This window comes from Centropristis striata, chromosome 19, assembly GCF_030273125.1.
Source record: "Centropristis striata isolate RG_2023a ecotype Rhode Island chromosome 19, C.striata_1.0, whole genome shotgun sequence".
NCBI classification, from domain to species: Eukaryota; Metazoa; Chordata; class Actinopteri; order Perciformes; family Serranidae; genus Centropristis; species Centropristis striata.
The window spans coordinates 19,983,005-20,003,720 of NC_081535.1; the positions used below are offsets into that span (position 1 = coordinate 19,983,005).

General features: G+C 41.4%; 1 protein-coding gene and 1 long non-coding RNA gene across 2 annotated transcripts in view; one reads left to right on the plus strand and one right to left on the minus strand.

Moving 5' to 3' along the window:
• LOC131992287 (uncharacterized) overlaps nucleotides 1-20,716 on the minus strand; it is a 119,115-nt gene that overhangs the window by 24,096 nt on the left and 74,303 nt on the right. The window lies entirely within an intron of this gene.
• The window catches only part of ntng2b (netrin g2b), a 78,348-nt gene continuing 59,060 nt past the window's right edge, over nucleotides 1,429-20,716 (plus strand). The window contains 3 exon segments of the mRNA XM_059357809.1: nucleotides 1,429-1,843; nucleotides 3,133-3,622; nucleotides 3,624-3,894. Coding sequence (XP_059213792.1) covers nucleotides 3,594-3,622; nucleotides 3,624-3,894 — 300 coding nt within the window. The 5' untranslated portion in view covers nucleotides 1,429-1,843; nucleotides 3,133-3,593.

The following is a 20,716-nucleotide window of genomic DNA, read 5'->3' on the forward strand; positions in this document are numbered from 1 at the left end:
AAAGCATGGGTACTGACACTTTCTCCCCCCCGTCCTAATGGCTGGCCTGCCTGTAGCCACACCTAATAGTGATGCCCCAGTGTATTGACACATTCTGGACTACCCTTCTGTCACTACAGCATGGTGAGAAGTTAAACCAATGGAGGTCAGAAAATACAAGCTGCTTCATTAGACCCCCTCTGCCTCAGAAGTGCCCACTGTGTTTGATCCGCACACCTCCGGTTTGTAAAGAATTCCTGCAATTGCACGCACTGCCTGAGTGGGGAGACAAAAGTTCTGCACTGCAGGTTTAAACGTGCAGTCCTTCCTCTAAAAAAATGTTTTTTTCATCCACTCCAGAAACTTTTCTCTGACACTTGTTAGGATTTTCTGCCATAGTTTCCACTACACTCTGCAGAAAAGTTGCATGACACCAGGCATCACAACTCCGAAATATATTCCCCAAATTAAAGAAAGCTAACCCTGGCAGCAATAGGCTTAATCAGCATTTTGTGAACTAATTTGTGTAACAGAACTTCATTTAAACATATATAAGAAACAAAAACCTTGTGTGGCTGCACCCCCAAGTTGGGAACCACTTAATTATCCCATATAATGTGTAGATTTATAACTTCATGGACTATTAAACCATGGAAAACAAAAACAACAAACAGCTGCTTTTGTCAGTTTCAGCTGTGGGAGGAGATTGTGTCTTCCTCTGCTCCATGTCAGCACCATGGACAGTGCATCACTCTGCTGCAGGATGAAACCATTACACAGCATTACATCTGACCCATGCACATCCAAACTATATGTTTGACCTATAACTTCAGTGATAAGCCTGTATTAAAACCCTATAGGTACTTAATATTGCATGTACTGCAGGCAGCAAAAGTTAAAATGTTATGGGGAATGTTATATGGGATTCTACAGCAGCATTAAAGGAGATAAATAATACAATAAAGTGGGATAAGGTCACAACAGTGCTGCAGACACACTACAAGTCCTATAAGCAGTGTTGGGAAAATATACATTTGGTGCATGAACAGCTGTGAGTTCACCCTCCAAGTAAAAAAAGATGTGCAGTATGTTATTTTTCCTCACACATCTGGACAGATTAAGGGCAAAAGTACAGTAACACTGTATTCCTGCTGGTCCTTTAAAGCCGAGCAGGGTGCAGACCGGACCTGATGGGGAACAGTTTGGAGCAGGAGCCGAGAGGGGAAGGAAGTTGCACTGCCCCGGTTCAGGCAGCAGGGCTGGAGCAGATAAAAGCTCAGATAGTGATTGAAAGTGATGGTAAAAGGATTTAGCCTGGGCATTAACTGAGAGAGAGAGAGAGAGAGAGAGAGAGAGAGAGAGAGAGAGAGAGAGAGAGAGAGAGAGAGAGGAGGGAGGAGGAGAAGGAGGGAGGGTGATATTTTCCATAAAGCCTTTTTTTTCTCTCTTTCTTTCTGCCCTTGAGCATCCCGGGTAAACCCGAGCTTGTAAAGTGGGAAGAGGAGGAGGAGAGGGGGGAAGAAGGGCGGGCACAAGCCTTTTCCTCAAAGTCAATATTTTATACTTTTGATACTCCTTGACGCTGGATTTCAGTCCTCTTTTCCCAACCGTTTCCAGATCTAGGACACCGATCTACCGGGCGCAGCCATCCACGGTGCGATAAAAAAGTATCCGGCAGAAGGCAAAAACAAACAGCGGCCGGGGCAGGCTGATAACGGGAGTACAGTGAGGACCGCGGCGGGGAACGAGTACAGTGGATGATCAGGGGGGTTCTCTTTTTTTTTTCTTTTTTTTTTTGCTCCAAAGAGAGGGGACGTGCAACGCCACACAAAGTGCTGACCTGTCTCGCGGATGCATGGTAGAAGTAAGTGCTTTATCTGATCTGATACAAACATCGATGTGTTCTGCTAAAGCTGTTTGAAGTCTGCACCGAGAAGCTGCTCGGAGTTAGATTATCCGGAGTGGTGAGGGATACTTTCAGATCATTTACACTATTCCACACAAATTAACGCGTTCATTTGTGAATATACAATAATAGTGTGAGCTGTGCTGCGCGGTTGGGGTGCACTACTGTAGGAACTGACACACCCCTACAACACTGTCAGTGCCGGGGACATAGCTTTGGCGACTTCACTTGTCAGCCGAAGTCAGTCAGAGTCCACAGGGCTGTGTGGGACAGGTTGTGCAAGGACCTGGATCCTGTCAGTGCGGGATGACAGCCGGATTATGATCAACGAGGGAACGCTGCAAAAAATGTCATCCATATTTATTCATTTATTCATGCATTCAGTTTAAAATCGAATTATAATTAAATTAAGTGAATAAATCTGGCAGTAACTACTTCCACAGCAGTTTTTTTTTGGGCTGAAAGTTTATTATTAAATTAAATTAATAAACAGTGTGCTGAAGTAAGACAGACTAATAATTAAGCCAAAAATCAGTAAATTCTCAAGAAAAATGACACTTAATTCAAGAAAATAAGTTAATTTTGCGTAAAATTATCTCCTTTTTGCACATTTTTCTTATATTAAAAATAAGGGATATAAATGTATCTTTCAGGTTGATATTTCTTGCAATGCAATAATTTAAAAAAAAGACATCTGGATCCTAACTCTCCATCTCCAGTATTGGAGAGCCAGAGCAATTACAACTCTGGCACGCACAGGCGGCACCCGGCAGCAGCACGTGTTTTTACGCACAAGGTTATCCACACAATGCGGCGCTTTTTGGTGCGTTTTAATGTGCAACACTTCATATTAAATATGCATCGAAGGTTAGAGGAGAGTTTAACCAAACTTGGCCTACTTATAACCAAATTGCTGCCACATATTAACTTAAAACTTCTCATATAGTCTGAAGATGGATGTGTTTTTTCATCACTTTCCAGGCTAAATTACTTGCTACATAATAATTAAGGAGTTAATTACACTACAAAATAAGAACGCACCCCACCGATTCTCCTTTATATTTCGAAGATATTAAACTTTTATTCATGCAGAAGAGAAGCAGCGTGCATTTCATGTCAAGCTGTGCTTTGAAAAATCCATCCCTGCATTTACAGTAAAGATTCAGGATGTGATGAATTGATGAGGATACATTACTCGCCACACTAACTCCCTGCTTCTCTCACATTTGTCCTCATTTCGCCCCCAGGACAATCAGAGGAGCTCGGCCAATGCAAAACGTCCAATGGATATACCTGAAGACGCAGCAGCTTCTCCTGCATCCTCCCCGACCTGCTCCACTGTTTCCCTGCAGGACACCGCGCTCTGAGACATGGACCCGCGTTAACACCTCCCACCCAACTCCCCTGCAACACTATGGTTAAAGTGTATGCCGAGATCCATCTCTGTAACATTATCTGCCTCTCCACCCACCGCTCATCTTCCTCAGGAAGTCAGCCGTCAAAACAAGAAAGCGTCCCTCTCTCGGCTGTCCGGGGACCGTCAATATCTGTGAAGAGACACTGAAAAGTTGCCAATACAGTGTTCTCCTGTCATTTAGGGAGTGTATAAGCCTGGAGGCGAGTTGTGTCAATTTACCCGCACCTCTCCTTTTACAGTACAGCAGCATGGCGGTAGGAATCTCCACTATTTCCTTATGATCACCGCTCCATGCGCGTCACCTCTCCTCTGAGCTCTGTGGCCCCCTCACCCCGTGCCGGACCCCGCACCAAACACCCTACCCCTGCCTGCCATGCTCCTCCAGGCCGTGTTTCTGCTGCTGCTGCACTACTTGGCCTCCACCCTGGGCCAGTACGAACTGTGCAAGTCCCTGGTGAGCACGGATGAGGGCTCGGTGTGGGAGCAGTACGCGTGCCAGCCGAAAGCCGCGTCCATGAAAGACTACATGCGGATCAAGGTGGATCCGCCTGGAATCACTTGTGGAAACCCGCCCGAGAGGTTCTGCACTCTGGTGAGTTCAAGCCGGGACTTGTACAGCACCTTTTACACCTTTATAAACAACTTCACAACTAAATATCAACATTGTAAAGCACAAATAGCGTGCACAATGCAAAAACATGCTCCAAACTTGCAAAAAATCTGTGATAGTTTAATTAAAATATAATAACTACAAGTGCAAAAAGTTGCAAACTATTATTTTGGAAATCAACAAGGTCACAGAGTTATGCAATTAAACTGAACAGTAAAAAGTAATGGCAGAAAAAAGGAGGTCTAATTAAAGTCAGAGCAGGATTCACACTATAAAAGCTATAGGGACCTAAAAGAGATGACATAAGTGCAATGACTTGGCAGGGCTCGACCTCCCTCAGAGAGGTCTGGAGGTGTTGTTTACATTAGTATGGACTTGGCAGCCTGGGATCCGGTTTGATTTGGGCTTTTCGAGGACCTCACATTTCCTCTGGTAAAATGCATATAGCGGGACCTTTTTAGTTCCAAGGACACTGAAGGGTGAGCTGCAGGAAAACTCGTTAAAATGTCTGCTACAGCAATATTTAACACACTTTAGCCTGCGGGCTAGTTCCCCATCCCGGCTAATGTAAGTGTAATAATTTGAAATAAGGGTTATAAAATCACTGTAATCCTAAGAAGACTGCAATTAAACTTCCCCCCCGCTTCTTCTGAGGGAAAGTTTTTTATTTGACTCACAAGATTTGACTCACTGTGTATGTGAGACTGCAAGTTCATCCTTTTGATAATCGCTCCAGTGCCACCGACTGTCCGCTCGCTGAGTTGGCCGCTGCTGAAGGCGCCAGACCTTTCTCAGCAGCCATGAGTCAAGATCTCACAACAAGTGTTTCTGGAGAGTGTTGTCTACATCACATTATGCAGTCACGTCATGCTGGTAATTAGGTGTTTGTATTCTGTGTGACTGGAGATTTGTTACCTGAAGACAGATTTTACAAACAAGCCTCCACCCCAGTCTCCCTCGCTCCCTCTCACTGAAACTAATAACAATAGTCGGGGTCATTTGACAGGAGCAGGAAAGGATATTGTGCTCCTTGGATACCTAATGGTTAATGATTTGTTTAATGTAGAAGTAGCGGAAACCACTGTCGTCTTGAGAAAGCCTCTCCGATGACTTTCTCTTGAGACGGACGGCGGCAAAGGGGGAGAGAGGTGGGGGGGAGACGTGAAGAGAGATGCTTGCTGCCATAACGTATTGACGTCTGCCCCCTAATGGCCCTGGCCTGGAAACTTCTATAACTATGTTTCTGAGTGAGCAATGATGAAATATTGATGGCTTCCTTAATGGGCTTCCTTACAAGAGTTGGCCAGCGTTGCTCCATCCCAAGGATCCAGAGTGCGCCGCTCGGCTGATGAGAGAGAAAGAGAGAGAGGGACAGAGGGCGGGACAGGAAGGAGTCTGATCTTAGTCAGCACTTTTACATCGGATGGGGTCTTTATAGTGGAAAGTTCTGGTTCTTCTCAGGTCATCTGCGGCTGTGGGGATTAAACCAGCCCCCCTAGTGCACTGGCTGGGGATTTAGAGAGTGAGGAAGCTGTGAGATGAAAGTTTACTTAAGAAGTGAGGGATGTCAGACTCAAATTCCTACATAATGAGAGAGCAGAGCAGGTTTAATACTGTCACAAGATAATTATTTGAATAATTTTTGCTATTAAGGAGCAAAAAATTGCTTTCCTGGCATGTAATAAGCCATATTTTTTGCATTTATCTAACAGAAAATCTCTGCGTCTTAGGTTGAGAATCACTACTCCTAACACTCCAGCAGGGAATCAAGGCCATTACACCTCCTCCGTCTTTCTTTTGGACCCACCGACGGAGTATTATTTGAGGGTTATTGGTATACAGATCATTTATTTTCAAGCAAGCAGCATTTTTTTCGCTCTTCCTCTTGCCCCCGGATTTGGCAGCTTTACAGAAAAGCCAGTTTCTTATCTAATTGGTGTACATTTACATTCACTCATTCAGCAATCCCACAAGTAAAGGGAAAGTCGAGGCACTGGAGAAGAAAAAAAAAAAGACTGCATCACCCAATGCGCAGAGCTGCTCATCCTTAATAATACTTGAGACATACTGCGGAAGATGCAAAATAATTTCCCCCCTTCTCTAAACCTATGAGTGCTACGGCGTGTTCCTAAAACTATGGGGGAATTCACTTTTTGGGGGGTTTTGATGTTGAGGCATACTGTAGCTTCCCCTGCTTGCATAGGTTTACAGTAGTTTTTGGTCCCTCCCATCTCCACTGGGATGCATTTTTTTCCACTCTATTTATCTCTCTTGTTCCCTGGGAATGCAGCATCCTTCCTCCTAAGCCAAAAAGGCCAGCATGTTGGCTTCTTTCAACATGACGGGCTTCCAGCACTTTGACAAAGATGCTACTGTCACTAGTGCCGTGTTAGGAGCTTCAGTAGTTTCTTTGTAGTTTCTCCGTATGATAGGTACTATAGAGGCTCAGCTTGCAGTTGAGGATGATGGAGTAAGGAGGTTTGAGGGGGGTGAGGGAGTGTGTTGCAAAGGGGGATGGCTAATGATGAGGGAGAGGTGAGGAAGATCCAAGCTTAGCTAAGCAGAAAGATGAAATCAGACCACAGTTCCACAGTAGTACACACAGTGTCGATATAAAAATGCTGCATTCAAAAAGCTCTCGTCGTGCTGTTGTTTGTTATTTCGCTTTTTGGTTTTGAACCGAAACCTTCAATCAACTATCTCTCCTGGGACCGGAGAACAGAGAGCAGCCGAATGCAAATGTGATGCGTGCGTGTGTACGGGAATGTACAGTGTGCTGTGATGTTCGTGGGGACCAGCAGGGGTGTGTGAAACATGTGCACGAGTTGGCCGACAGCGCACGGTAGTATGTCTAAGAAAGACACAAAAAAAACAAAAAACACACACACACACACACCTTCCTGTTCCACAACACATTTGCCCGTTTTAGAAGGTAGAAATCAGCCAGCTCTAAAAATAGACATGAGAAGAGAGAGAAGCCGCGCAGCAGCGGAAGGGGAGCATGCAGGAAGGGGAGGAAGATGGCAGCTGGTAGCGTGGATCAGTGCTTCCCAGACTGGGCCTATGGCCATACTTCATACTCCCTGCCCAGTGTGGACCTGCCAGGCCCGGCTGGCCTGCCCTGCCCAGCAGTGGGCCATCGAGGCCAAGCAAAAGGGCCACCCACACCCAGCAATGGGCCATCCCTGATGCACCTCCCTGGGGTAAAAGCTAGCCCAGGTGGCCTGTGTCCTAATAATACACCCTCGGAGGGGAATTTGGGCGCAGCGTGAGCAGGTTTGACAGGGCAGGACATAATTAACGAAGGGAACAGAGAGAAAGAAACAGACAGCGAAAGAGAGCGACAGAGAGAGTGACTGTATGAACAAGGGAGGTGGGGGAGGGTGTAGTGATGTAATGGCATGGCTTGCTTTCCCATTAGGACACAGTTGAAAGTGATCAGAGAGTGTTTAGATGTGTTGGCAGAACAGGAGGATAGTTATAAGTGAGATTTATCCCTGACTGAGGTGATACTAAGAGGGATTGGCCGCAGGGGCTTAGACAGCCTGAGGTGAACTTAGCAAACGGCCTTGTCTCGCTCATCCTGAGGAGACCACAAGTATAAAACTACAGAGCCAGTGTGTGTGTGTGTGTGTGTGTGTGTGTGTGTGTTCATGTATGAGAGACAGACTAGCTGCAGTGTTTGAGTGATAATTCAAAGGGAAATTTCTACCTGGTTGCTATTATATTTGTGTCCCTTATGACTATTGTTCATGATAGAATTTTACTTTATGCCTCAACTGTTGGGAGATACAGACGAGCCTCTTAGTTTTCCAGCAAAACTTCTGTGTAACAGAATCCATCTCAAAAACACAGATAGAAAGACGTCCCCTGGAAATGCCTGAAGATAAATATTTGAGATTATTTCTGTTGATTTGAAATGTTTAGAAAGCTGTGAGACTCACACTGTGCAACTATTGAGATTGGTCTTTCCGTGCTCCACATTTACCAAATTTCTACAAGCAGGAATGTGGACAAAAATGATCTTAATTTAGGCGAGGATCAGATGGGGTCGTTTCAGACTCGAATAAAAGATGATGATTTATTGATTTAAAACTTTCTGGAAATCTGAAAAATGTACAATAGAAGTGGTGGGTAAAATGTTATCACCAATAGATGTGATTCCCTTCCATCTCCGACACAGCTCCTCAATTAAAGATGAAGTGCGCTGATTTTACACATCAAAATGTGTTTACAGGTCTTAGGGAGTAATACTGCAAATGCGACCAAAAGCCTTGTAAAACCTTTTGTGGCTCCAGAGGGAGGTGCAGCAAGTCTGATAAATTGCCTCACGTGATGCCATAAAAGTCTGACGACTACAAGTTAGTAAATGAAAGAATCCTGGTGAAAAGAGCTCATCAGACATGCGTGGGCAGAATCTATTTTTTAACACCTTCACATCTACTTCACAGTATACAATGGTATTTATATTAAAAAAAGCTGCTGGTGATTGTTGATTTCAACCAAGGGAGCTGCAGGTGACCTTGAGGTTGTTCTAGGGGGTCCAGAGAAAAAGGGGTGAACATTTTAATAACTATTAATTCACTATAAGTGAGCCCAAAGTGAGCAGGCATTAGAATGACAATTCTGATCATAGGTGTCACTTCCTCCACAGTTACTTATTTAACTGTAGTTGACAACCATATGATTCTGGTCTTAATCATATGTGTATTGCTCATAGATGTCTCCACTTCCTCCCCATGTACAGTGAACAGTGAGGCAAAAAATATCTCTGATACACCCATTGCCATCTTGCACTGGTGACGTCATTGGGAGCCAGAGTCTGTGACAAATATGTTATGTGATTTTATACCATTTTATACCCCTGTTTTATAGTATCAAATAACTAATTAAAACCAAATAAAACCAAACTTATCAGCAAAACAGACAGGAACTGCCTAAAATAACAGAAACCATATTTAGGAAACATTTATTTGACCTCTACTTAGTTTGGCTCATGTCCCATCCACAAATATGCAGGGGCAGGACTTAAAACAGATATATACAGCAGCAATATGATGCCCACCAGGGAGCGATCCAGATGTTTTGGTCTCACTTGTGTGGAACAACACTTGTTGGTGGATCGGTGGACACATTGTTGGGCTGAATGAATTCTTTTGAAACTAATCTGACATTCACATCGTTAACCACATGATTTTAACTTCTATCGTGTGCCCATGCAACGTGTGGGAATGAAAACGGCTTTAAATATAAAAAGATTCTCATTCATGGGCATGACATGTGCAATGTCCTGAAAAAAAGACGTGTAATTTATACACATGGGATCACATTGCAACCTGCGTAACATTATCCCAACCACTTGCATCAGCTCAGCTGCTTGTTCCACCAGTAAAGACTGATCTCTGGTGGCACGTTCTGTGCACTACAATACATCAAAAATACAGCATCTACGTCTGTATTTTTTGACGGTACTGAAAATCATACCTTCAGGATTTCTAAACACCCTGATATAGTATAATACCATGAGACCACCCGAACCCTCTCTGCTTGAGGCTTATGGCTCAAGGCTACAATTGGTAGTCAAGTTGCATCGTGGGTAATGTAGGCACCAGGTTTTGACAAGGAAGAAGAATGCGTGCAGTAAAATATACCTGCTTCTGCTGCTCGGTTTTGATCCTTTTTTAAATAAAAAAAACTGTCTATCATGAGTCTGACAAAGTAAGAAAACTTACAGAAGTTCAGTGCTACATCAGTCGAGTGCTCTTTGAAAAAAATAAAAATCTCTGTTGCACAGTCCACGTCATTTCTCTCAAAGCTTAAAATCCTTTTCCAGCCCGTCTGCCTCCCTTTATCTACATCTCCTTTGTGATTGGTTTAGATTTAATAACATACATCAATAAAAAGATAATAGCTTTTACCTGAATTCACCTCATCAGTGCTCTCAAAGATCTCAACTTCCCTTGCTATTTTTTCTTTCAGTGCACTGTTTCTGCTGTAAGCATTACTTGAATTCTCAGATAAGTTCTTAATATAACTCGTCCTGGTCCGACTGTGGTGATCTGAGCGGGACGAGCTCTGCTGCTGCTGCTTTGGAGCAGCATGGTGTCCCTGCTCTGTCCTTCTTCTCTCCTCCTCCAGCACAGTCACACATGCCTACAGTAAACATTTACTTTTGCCCGCACACACACACACACACACACACACACACACAGACATAAACAACACCCACCCACGCAAACACACACCTAAGACACATTTACACTTGCCGACTGCTGTTTTGTGAGACATTTTACAGCGAGCAAATAATCGCCACTTCAGGTAATCACAGTAAAAGTACTTCACTTATATGTACATGCACATTTTTCACACATACACACAATCTTCACTCAGGGTAACAAGACCCAGTATGATGGAACAAAATAAAAGATTAACGTTATAAGTGAAAAAGCAATATCCCTTTCTCTTCCCCTCTGTGGCCTTTTTAATGGGAGGGTCATTTCATTCGATGTTTCTCCAAAACAAAATAAATTGTGTTCTCTGAGTGTGTGTCCCTACCTTTATTCCCCCTGCTAGCAATATAACTTATATACTTCTATAAGTGGAGGAAGAAATAAAGACGAGAGAGAGGGGCAAGGCGGTGACAGAAAATATTTTAGGGGGGGGGACAGAAACGGTCATAAAAGGGATGGAAGAGACTGCGAAGAGCATGATTTTCTTCATGCTGTATTTCAGTGTAAATGCATAACAGCAGCTTGCTATTTCTGTCAGCAACCAATAGTTTTTTATTACTTTTTTATTCAAACATCAACTTATAAGCTGATGTTTGTGTGAGATGAGTTTTTTCGGAGTTCACTCGTTCTTGTGAGGCAAACGCTTGAGGAGTTTTTAATGAGAATCGGATTGTATTAAGTGAAAACAACGACGTCACTCATCGTAGAGGCATCATGGCGGCTGTTGTCGTGGAGACAGGATCCCAGCGAGGGATAATTGCTGGAGGGGCTTAGCAGTGTGGGCCACCTGCCGCAGCAGTTGGCCGGGATCTGTGTGTAGTGTAGAGTGTGTTTGCGGGTGTTTGTGGGTGTGTGTGCGTCCTGGCATAGATACAGTGGACCGGGGTAGAGTGGTGGCAGGAGGCAGAGTGGGATAAGGAGGACAGGGCGCACAAAGGGCTTAAACATAACCTCAAGCGTAAGTCTCTCATGGAGGATAAAAAAAAAAAAAAATTCTTACAGCCTATATTACAGTACATATCACCTCTACTGCTAATCCTAATGGGCTCGGAGAGGTCAGAGCAGACTGATGGACAGCTACATGCAGCTTTTTGACCCGACACTCAATCCAACAGAATATATATATATATATATATATATATATATATAAAGATATATATATTGCATTGATCTTTGCTTCTACTTTGTGGATTTACTCTGTAGGACACACAAACGCTATCACTTCAGCAGTGAACCTATACAGAGTTTGTGTTGTATCTAGGACAGTGTGGCAGTGCGATCATTTTCAATAGGATTTGTAGGTCGGGGGTCACCCCCGTAACAACAGCCTACTAATCCAGTCCCGTGTGTGTAAACGTGTGTCTGGACTAAGGTCAGGGGAAGCACTAATGGAGGGAACAAAAGCAGCGGGGCCGCTATAGTGCCGAGCATCCCACAGAAGCAAACAAGAGTACCCTTCATCTAATTCTTATTACCTTTTCCGGTTGCAGTTGTTTATGAGCGTTGTAGATTATCATCCTAAATGCGTTTGCGCCGACAGTGATCTCTATCTGAGTCAGTGCAAGGGAGATAATTGGGTTATCAGATAGAGGACAATGCTACGATGTCGTTCCACTGAGGAGAAAGATAGATTATCTAAAGGTTTCAGTCTACAGATACTGTGGTTTCACCGCTGTGTCTTCACATGCATTATGATCCTGTATACTGTCTTCTGCTCTGTACAGCTTCCCTCAGCACCGGCTCAGCGTTTGCTTATGTTTGGAGTTTTCCCACTCTGCGTTGTCACCATAAATCAGATGATTTATAATCTCAGCCTCGCAGGATTGTAACTTTTGCTTTTGTTATTAGACCACTAGAGTGGGTTTGACTGACTGCTCACTTTCCCCTCGGTACAGTCCAATGACTTTATTCAAAAGGCAGAACTGTCTGCTGCCTCTTGGCAATAGACGTGAGAAAGCGAGCGTCTGAAAAGAAGCGATGACACATGATCTGTGCTTGCACAGTGCATCGATATCATGCTGTATTGCTTTCACGTTAGAGCTTACATCATACACGAGAAACTGCTGTTTAAAGTGATACTACATCCAGAAAAGCTATTGAATAATCACAGTTTGCAGGATTGAACGGCTGCTGTAGAAAGTTTGGTCAGCTTGAAATCATGTTACTCACAATGCACTCAAATGGAAAAGTCGTCTATAGAAGAGCTCGACCAATTTGTCAGTATTGGCTCATCAGAGAGATCAGTATCAAGCTTCAACCTTCAGGGCTTAAAACTACAGCCAAAGCTAAAGTGCCAAATCCTGTAATTCCATGACTGGCCACTTGAGGCTGGTCAATCATTGTTGACTCCCATATTACATGTTTACAGCAGAAATAAACATGTTTACAGCCTGGTACATAAAACATTCAGCCGACTTCAGCTAACAGCTCCACCTCTTTAGGAGTTAGGAGTCAGACACTGCCAAGGTGGGGACAGCCTGAACCATCCACTTAAAGGTTCATTTCACCATTTCAGAAACCTAGGCTGACCTCCCATAGACTACATCCATGTTCTATACAGTCTCTGGCTGAGGTTCCATTAAGGTCAAAGGGAATTTTGAAGCAAAGTTTGGAACTATCGCATGAAAGAAAATGCAATTTCCATTGACTGGTTTAGAGCGAATAAACAAAGCTGTATGAACATACTTTGGTCAAAAGATGGCAGTGTAATGTGTTGCATTAGGCTAATCTGTCAGTAAACAGTAGAAGAAGAGATTGTGCGAGAGGGATAAACAACAAAAAAAGAGGTTGCTAATCGGATAACTTGGCCACCCATGAGAGAAAATGAAGAGAAGTCTTCAGGGATTAGATTCAATTGGGCAACTTAGAATTGTTCTTTCATGTCAGCTCATCTTGACCAGCAGAGCAGAAACAGCTGATCATGGTCATGTGAGTTAAATGTTCGCTACATCAGAACTTATTCAGAAAAAACATTTTAATTTCCCGTAAAGCACATTAACTATTTAATAACTATTAATAAATAATAATATACTGGTTTTTGTATTTATTTAATGGTCACTAACTGACTGATACGGAACATACAGCACTGATGTTTATTTAGCTATTTTTTATTTTTTTATTTATCATTTTTTCCCATTTTTTTTCCCATTCCTAGAATTGGTTGACAATGTAATACATTGTTTACAAGTACAAGTATAATAATAATATACTATATAATAAAAATATAATAATGTTTTTTTAAAAACTTCCATAAAGTTATTTGAGAAGGCAACCTTCTGAGTACCTTTGCATAGTAATATTGGTGTACAATCCACACAGAAAAGGTGTACCATGTACAATGTACCATTTCTGTCTTTGTCACAATCTTAATGTACATATCTTCTTTTAAAAAAAAAAACAACACAATCACTGTATTGGCTACCATATCAATGAAGTTGAAATAATATTTTTCTTCTAAAATTGGTATCAGCCTTGAAAATCCTGTATCGGTCAGGCTCTAATCCATAGAAACTTCGCAGCCCTATTTGTAATCCACTCTGCATCTGTACACTCAGTATGTGACATTTCCACAAACAAAATGGTAAAATACACAACTTGTACTTTCCATCAAGGATGAAGCTATAAACCTTTAAAGCCTTCAGGGGGCTTCAGAGTGAAACTGGAAAAATAGATTTTTTTTGGGGGGGGGGATCACTCATCAGTCGTTATGTAATCTAATTCTGCTGAACTGAAACGGTTGTAGCATTACATCATATTAGTGTTACATCAATTTGTGTAATTCACGTTCTCAGTGTAACTTCAGTATCGTCAGTCATCGCTGTAATTTGATAAATGGCAAGTAGCTGAGTTAATGTTATGCATCTCTCTAATCAGAGTAAAGATGAATCTGCATAAAACATTTCAGTCCATATTTGTGAGGATTTCCATCCAGTAAAGTGTGAATTTTCCTTGAGTTTAATGTTGGATATGGTTTAGAAATCTCTGGACGACACAGAGGAAAAGGCACATTAATCACGTTAATTATCATCAGGGCCTGAATTTTTCTTTCACTGCTAAATATCAAACCTGGGAATAAAACAAAAAGGCTCGTAAAGACAAAGACTTTGTAAACTTTAAAGAAAAATCTAACTTCTAAAATTTAGGAGAGCTCCAGAGGGCTCTTAAAGTGGTTAAGATGTTAGCGCATGTCTTCTACTAGCTGTTTTTTAAATGATTGTACAAAATATAATTGGTCATGGTGAATAAAATGTTAACTGAAGCAATATATGTGATTCAGCATGGACTAGTTTAAGCTTATATTAGTATTAGCTTTTGATATGAAGAGAGCTTTTGATTTTTTTTCTTTTCGTATTTAAAAGGGATGCAAACAACAAGAGTAACGCTCATCATAAACATAAACAATCCCTATTTAGTATATATTATGAAAGTGTTAGATTCTTATCAATTGCAACAGAATTTAACACAATTTAAATGAATCATGTTTGCAGACCAACATACTCTATCGTTGAGTAAAATGTAAGGGGCAGACATCAGGGTTTCCGCCAGTTTATTGCAAGCCCAGATTTTTTTGTGTGTGTTATTAAGATGTTTTTTAAAACTAAAATGTGTTATACATCTAGGAATAACTCGTAGGTTTTGTGCATCCATTAGCAAGTTTACAGTAGAGAGCAAGAGAGTGTGTGTGATGGTGAGCATGAAGTTAGCAGTCACGTTTTAGCTGTGAACGTGCTGTAGCAGTGCAGTGTGTGCACAGTTTTTTGTCCATGAATTAATGCTAAAAGTTCTCGGTTCTTGTTTGCCACCTGCTGAAGTTAAGGGAGCTGGCCCACACCTACCCACTAGCCGCTGCTCAGTGACAGACGCACTAGAGAACAAATGAAATTATGTATTTTTGTGGGCCAATCCGGAAGAAGCATCACCATGGGGTCTATTGAGAATTACCCTATGGGATATTCGGATCATTGCAGAAAATAAGATTTGTTGCAAACATGTTTATGATGCTAATGTGTTTTGTTCAGCAGGATAATCTTCACAGAATAACAACACTTTAATCATGTTTGACGGGTTAATGCAGCTGACAGAAGTAAAAAGCTAACGTTATGCTATAGCTAACTGACTTCAGCGTCACTACCGTTAGCTTAAGATGCTCTCCAACAAGCTAACCAGGCGTTTTGAAAAGCTAGTGAAACCGTAGCCTAACATCTTTTTTTATTACCATAATTGCTAAAAAAAAACACACAACTTGCGGCTGTGAGGTGACTAGTGAGAGAGTTCCCGTCAATGTCCAGCATGATGATGTTTAATGTCTCCACGACAACCACTGTAGTCTCACTTAGTCACGTGTTAGCAACCACCTTTTTAAGGACACGTAACAAATTCAAAATTCACATTTTATGTCACAACAAATGCGAACAACCCTTGAGCTTGTGTTAACCACAGGCCTTACTTTGGCCATCTAATGAACTACTAACTTGGCCAAGGCTCACTTAAGGTGGACTGACCTTTAAGGTGGACGAGCTATTGCCATTTTGGTAACAAGTTGCTCCCCCGCGTTTTACTCGCTGCAACCGTATGTAACAAAAACTCTATTTGTCTGATAAGTTGTTCATGCTCATATGAGCACAAGTTGCTCATAAGGACTTTTATTACTCTTTGCTGTCAGTAGCAGTGAATCACTTACTTATTTACTTCTAAGTTGTTTCAAGTAATAATGAGTTTAATTCTTAAAAGTCTCCAGAGTCTGTCACACATCAGACTGACTACAAGGTTTCTTATTTGACTAGTAGAGAAAGAGAAGCTGGTATGTAAACTAAATGAAATGCAAACAAGCTCATGTTATTCATGTGTTTGTCAAAGTCACGTCAAATGTTAAAGCAGCAAAGATTTTATGTCTCTGGGGCTGAATATCTGGCTGCCTTTACTCTTACTTCTGCTTCTAATCCATTCTTTGTCATATAATATTTAAAGACCTACAAAAATATATTGAAGTAAACCAGCTTTATTCCTTAGCTTTTGTAGCCAACAAAATTTCTATTGCCTTACAAACCAGCATTGTAAGATGAGCTGGTCACAGTCTTTAACACTACAATTAGAAATAGTAATAACACAAGCAAAAAATAATAAAAGGAACAAAACAAAGAAGAAAGGGGAGGAAGGAGGAGAGGAAGAGGAGGTGGAGGTGGAAGAAAAAGGGAGGATATTTTAAGACATACTCTGCACTCCATCAAGAGCTTGTTAAGAATGCAGTAAAATTTAGAAAGACTATTGGATTCCCAATAAATAAAAGAAGAAGGATAACATCAGCTATAAAATTTAATCAGTTAGTGCAGAAAACAGGAGCTGGGGTTGGAAGCAGAGTCAAGTGGGAACTTCACAGGCATCAGCAGCCAATTATTAACCTAAGTAAAAATTGATGCATTGAATTTAGAGCAGAAAACTGATAAGGATTTTTCAGGTTAATTTATTAAATCAGTCAATAACACAACAATGTGGCTGATGATTTTTTATTAAAACTACATGCAAAGTATGATGAAATAAGCCAGTGGCTGTGTGCAATGAAGTGAAAACAAATAACACAAATAATGACCCTTTTGATACAGTGAATGACTGCAGCTAAATATCGGAGAAAATAATAACCCGTTATCAGTCTAATTAGTACATCCTGAGGGCACGACGAGCCTTCTGAATGTGATACAATCTAAACAGCGTCAGAGCTGCATTTTGCAAATTAAGCACCAGGAGAGATGACTGTGAGGATCTCTGGGATTTCTGTGTGTAAATATTTAACTTCTGTGGTGATGTGGATGTCAGACAACTGGCTTACAACAGTAAGCTTCATCAATTTCACTGAAATGTCTGCAAATGTCTTAATATGACGAGCCAGGACGAGCGAGGAATTAAGGATTCTAGGGAATGTATCTGAGGGGCAGGGTTTTACATTTCACAAAGTTTGGTGAAAACTCCCAATAAAGGTCAAAGAAAGGTACAGGACTTGATATTTTTTTGCAACATAAAAATGTTGGAGTGTCAATGAGCCGATAATGAATTTGTCTTCTCTGTAGAAAAAGGACCCTGAGATCTGCAAACAGAGAGTGAAAGGCATTTCTTTGTGCAGGTAGAAAGAGGCTGTGTGTGTGTGTGAGTAGTGTGAATAATCCCGTTGACTTCTCAGTTCTAGAGGGGCCGAGGCTTGAAAGTCTTGGCATCACTAGAAGAGAAGGATCAATTCTCTGGAGTTAAAAGTGCAGCAGCACTCTGCTGTCTATGCAAAGACAGTGATGATGCACGATCCTCTTGACCTTCACACTTCCTGTTGTGTTGTTTGGCAAGTTTACTTTTAAGCTCTCTGTCCCTCAGTTCCTTGGCGAGCAGTTGAAGGCGCTCCTTATTTAGATACATGGCAGCCTTGGTGGCAACAATATGGACTTTTTTTTTTTTAAACACTCTTTTTATTGAACATTTTCAGAAATATAACAGTTCAGCACAGTACAAATACAGATAGTATGAAATATGTCGTAAATCCAAAACACGTCCACAGCAATGATGTCAAAAGTCCTTATTAGGTCTATCATTACAGGCAGTTGCACTCGGAGTTCCAAGATAGTCCAAAACTTTGCCGAACTTTACTGTAAAGAGATTCTTCAGCCTTCTTTGTTAGTAAATTAGTCAAGAGTAGTCTTGTTGCATTTAACTCTTTAAGCACCCCTTCGGATTTGGATCTATGAAAATCTATGAAACTCTCTAATTTTTTATTTTATTTTCAATTTGTGATTGTTCTTGTGCACGCTCTTTTTTCTTCTTACTAGAGAATGATATAATCATGCCTCGCATGTAAGCTTTATTAGCCTCCCATATCAATCTTGGATCAGAGTCAATGCAGTCATTTACTTCTAAATAGAGGTCTGTCTGAGTTTCCAAGAATGTGAAAAAATTATCATTGTGAAACAGTGATGCATTAATCTACCAAGAGAATGATCGCTCTGCCGGCCTGAGAGGTTGCATTTCCAGAGTGACAGGGGCATGGTCTGAAAGGACGATGGGTCCAATGGCAGAGTTTTCGACTAGATGGGCGAGGTGTTCAGATATAAATATATAATCAATTTGTGAGTATGACAAGTGAGGAGGAGAGTAAAATGTGTATTTTTTGTTATTTGGATTCATATATCTCCAACCATCTAACAGGTTAAATACCTCAAGAACATTTTTTATTCCTTGTATTGGATCTCTATCCAAGGAGGGCGAAAGATTACAAATAAAATCGCCCCCAATAATCATATTTGTACACTCCATTTCAGCAATTTTACTAAGTAGGAAGGCAAAAAAATCTGCATCATAAGCATTAGGGGCGTAAATATTTCCTAACAATACAGATTCTCCATATAATTCTCCTTTTACTAGAACTATCCTTCTGTCTGTATCGTTATAACTATCTTTGGCTGTAAATGGCAACAATCTATGAACTAATATAATCGCTCCCCTTTTATTTGTAGAATAAGACATATGATATACGACCCATTCCCTGAGATATTTTTTGTGCTCATCCTCATTCAAATGTGTTTCTTGGAGCAATGCAACCTAAACATTTTCCTTTTTAAGATAGTTTAGAACCTCTTTCCTTTTGACAACATTATTGGAGCCCTTAATATTCCAGGTACAAAACTTAATCTTCAAAACAATGTAAGATTATATCCTGCTGCATTGTCTCGTTTACCTTACAAAATAATTTGGATATACCTTTAAATTTAAGATGAACAAATTATCTTGGTATTATATGGTAGGCTATCCACCATCCATTATGCAAGTCTTTCATCTCTGTATATCGAGGACATTTTTAATGCAGATGATACTGTTTACCTAAATGCAGGTGAAATGATAGAGTCAGTAGGTAGTCGGGAGTGTCTTCACGTACTCAGCGATTTCTTCCATTGTGGAAAGGTAGATCGGTTTTCCATTTCGAGGTAGAACCTTAATCACAGCTGGATTCACAAAAGCATATTTGATACCCGATTCCCATAGCCTTCTGCGTGCATCTGCAGATTCTTTCCTTCGCTTCACAACTTCCGGAGAGAAATCCTGGTAAAAAGACACTACTTGACCATCCATCGTAATTCTGCCCTTGTTTCTTGCTGCGCGTAGACTCCTCTGTCTGTCCGTGTAGTCGCGGAGCCTCAGCAGGACCGCACAGGGACTCTGTCTGCCGGTGGATCCCGCTGGAGGTCCCGTTCGGTGGGCTCGTTCCATCTTTAGCCGCTCCCCGTGCATGTCCATGTTCAAGACTTCAGAAATCCACTTTTCAAAAAAAGCGAGTGGATTTTTGCCGTCGACTCTGGTTCTCATAGTTCTCAAGTTTTTCCATTGATTTTTCAGTGCTGACTCCACCGTGTCAAGCCGTGGTTAAAATAGCCGTTGCATTATCCTCCAAGTCGGACACTCGTTGTTCCACCGTCCCCAGTATGTCCACTAGCTTGTCTAGCTTTTCTTACATCTCAGTGACTGGTTTCAGGATATTAGCAAGTTTAATGTCCAGCATCTTCTCAATATTACGAGTAACCTGGTGAACCACTGTGTCATCGCTAGTGTGGGTGGCGGACTCCTTTGCGGTCAGCGATTCGCTAGCAACCGATTTGTTGCCCTTTTTTTGGTTTTTCTCTCTTCTTGGGCGCGGTGAAAAAGTTTTCAAGTGACATGTCCAAAAGTCTATGTAGGTTTAGCGATAGTTAAGCCTATATTTTAGCAACGGGTAAACCGAGAAATCTTACTTTAAATATCCAGTGAGGAGACCGACAGCGGTACGTCTATCCTCCACCATGCATCACGTGACCCCCCCAATATGGACGTTTTTGTGGCAAGTCATAGACACAGGAGAAACAATTACTGATATATGATTACATAAAGAGGTACATCTATACTTTAACTGCAGGACTGGAAGGAGAAGTAATTACTTTGCTCACCTTTCAGTTACCTGACCTGAGTCTGCAAATTTAAATCCACTCTAAAGCTAAAAACCTTTGCTGCAACAAATTTTGTTCTGAATTGAGACATCTTTATCTGTAATTACATTAAGTCTCTGTGAGGCTGGTTTACCAAATAGGCCAAGCAGGAAACTGCTCCAGGCACCCCAAAAGCCCCATGTTCACTGCATGGCAATTACTCTGTAGTAATTTAATGAATTGCATTTTTGGAGGGGAAATATGCACCATCAGAGGACATTATAAACTGGAATAATAAGAGCATAAACACCTTTGTAAGATCTCTACATTGACCAAAATTACCACCAACTGAGAACAAGCAGAACTAGGTTTAGTTTATATTCTGGCATCATACTACTTGTGGTTTTTGGGTTTCTGGGCATAAGTAAATATTTAAAATCTTGGTTGAGTGAATAAAAAATAATTGCAGCCGCTTAGATGGCAGCTTGGGAAGTTGAAGATGGTTGGGTTTGTGCAGGATGTCCTGCACAACTCAAACTTCTAGTACTGACTTGCTTATAACCTCGACCGGAGTGGAAAGCTTAGAAACTTTCCTAATGAAAACCAAAAAAATTAACGTTTTAATTGCAGCCGTCACATACCATA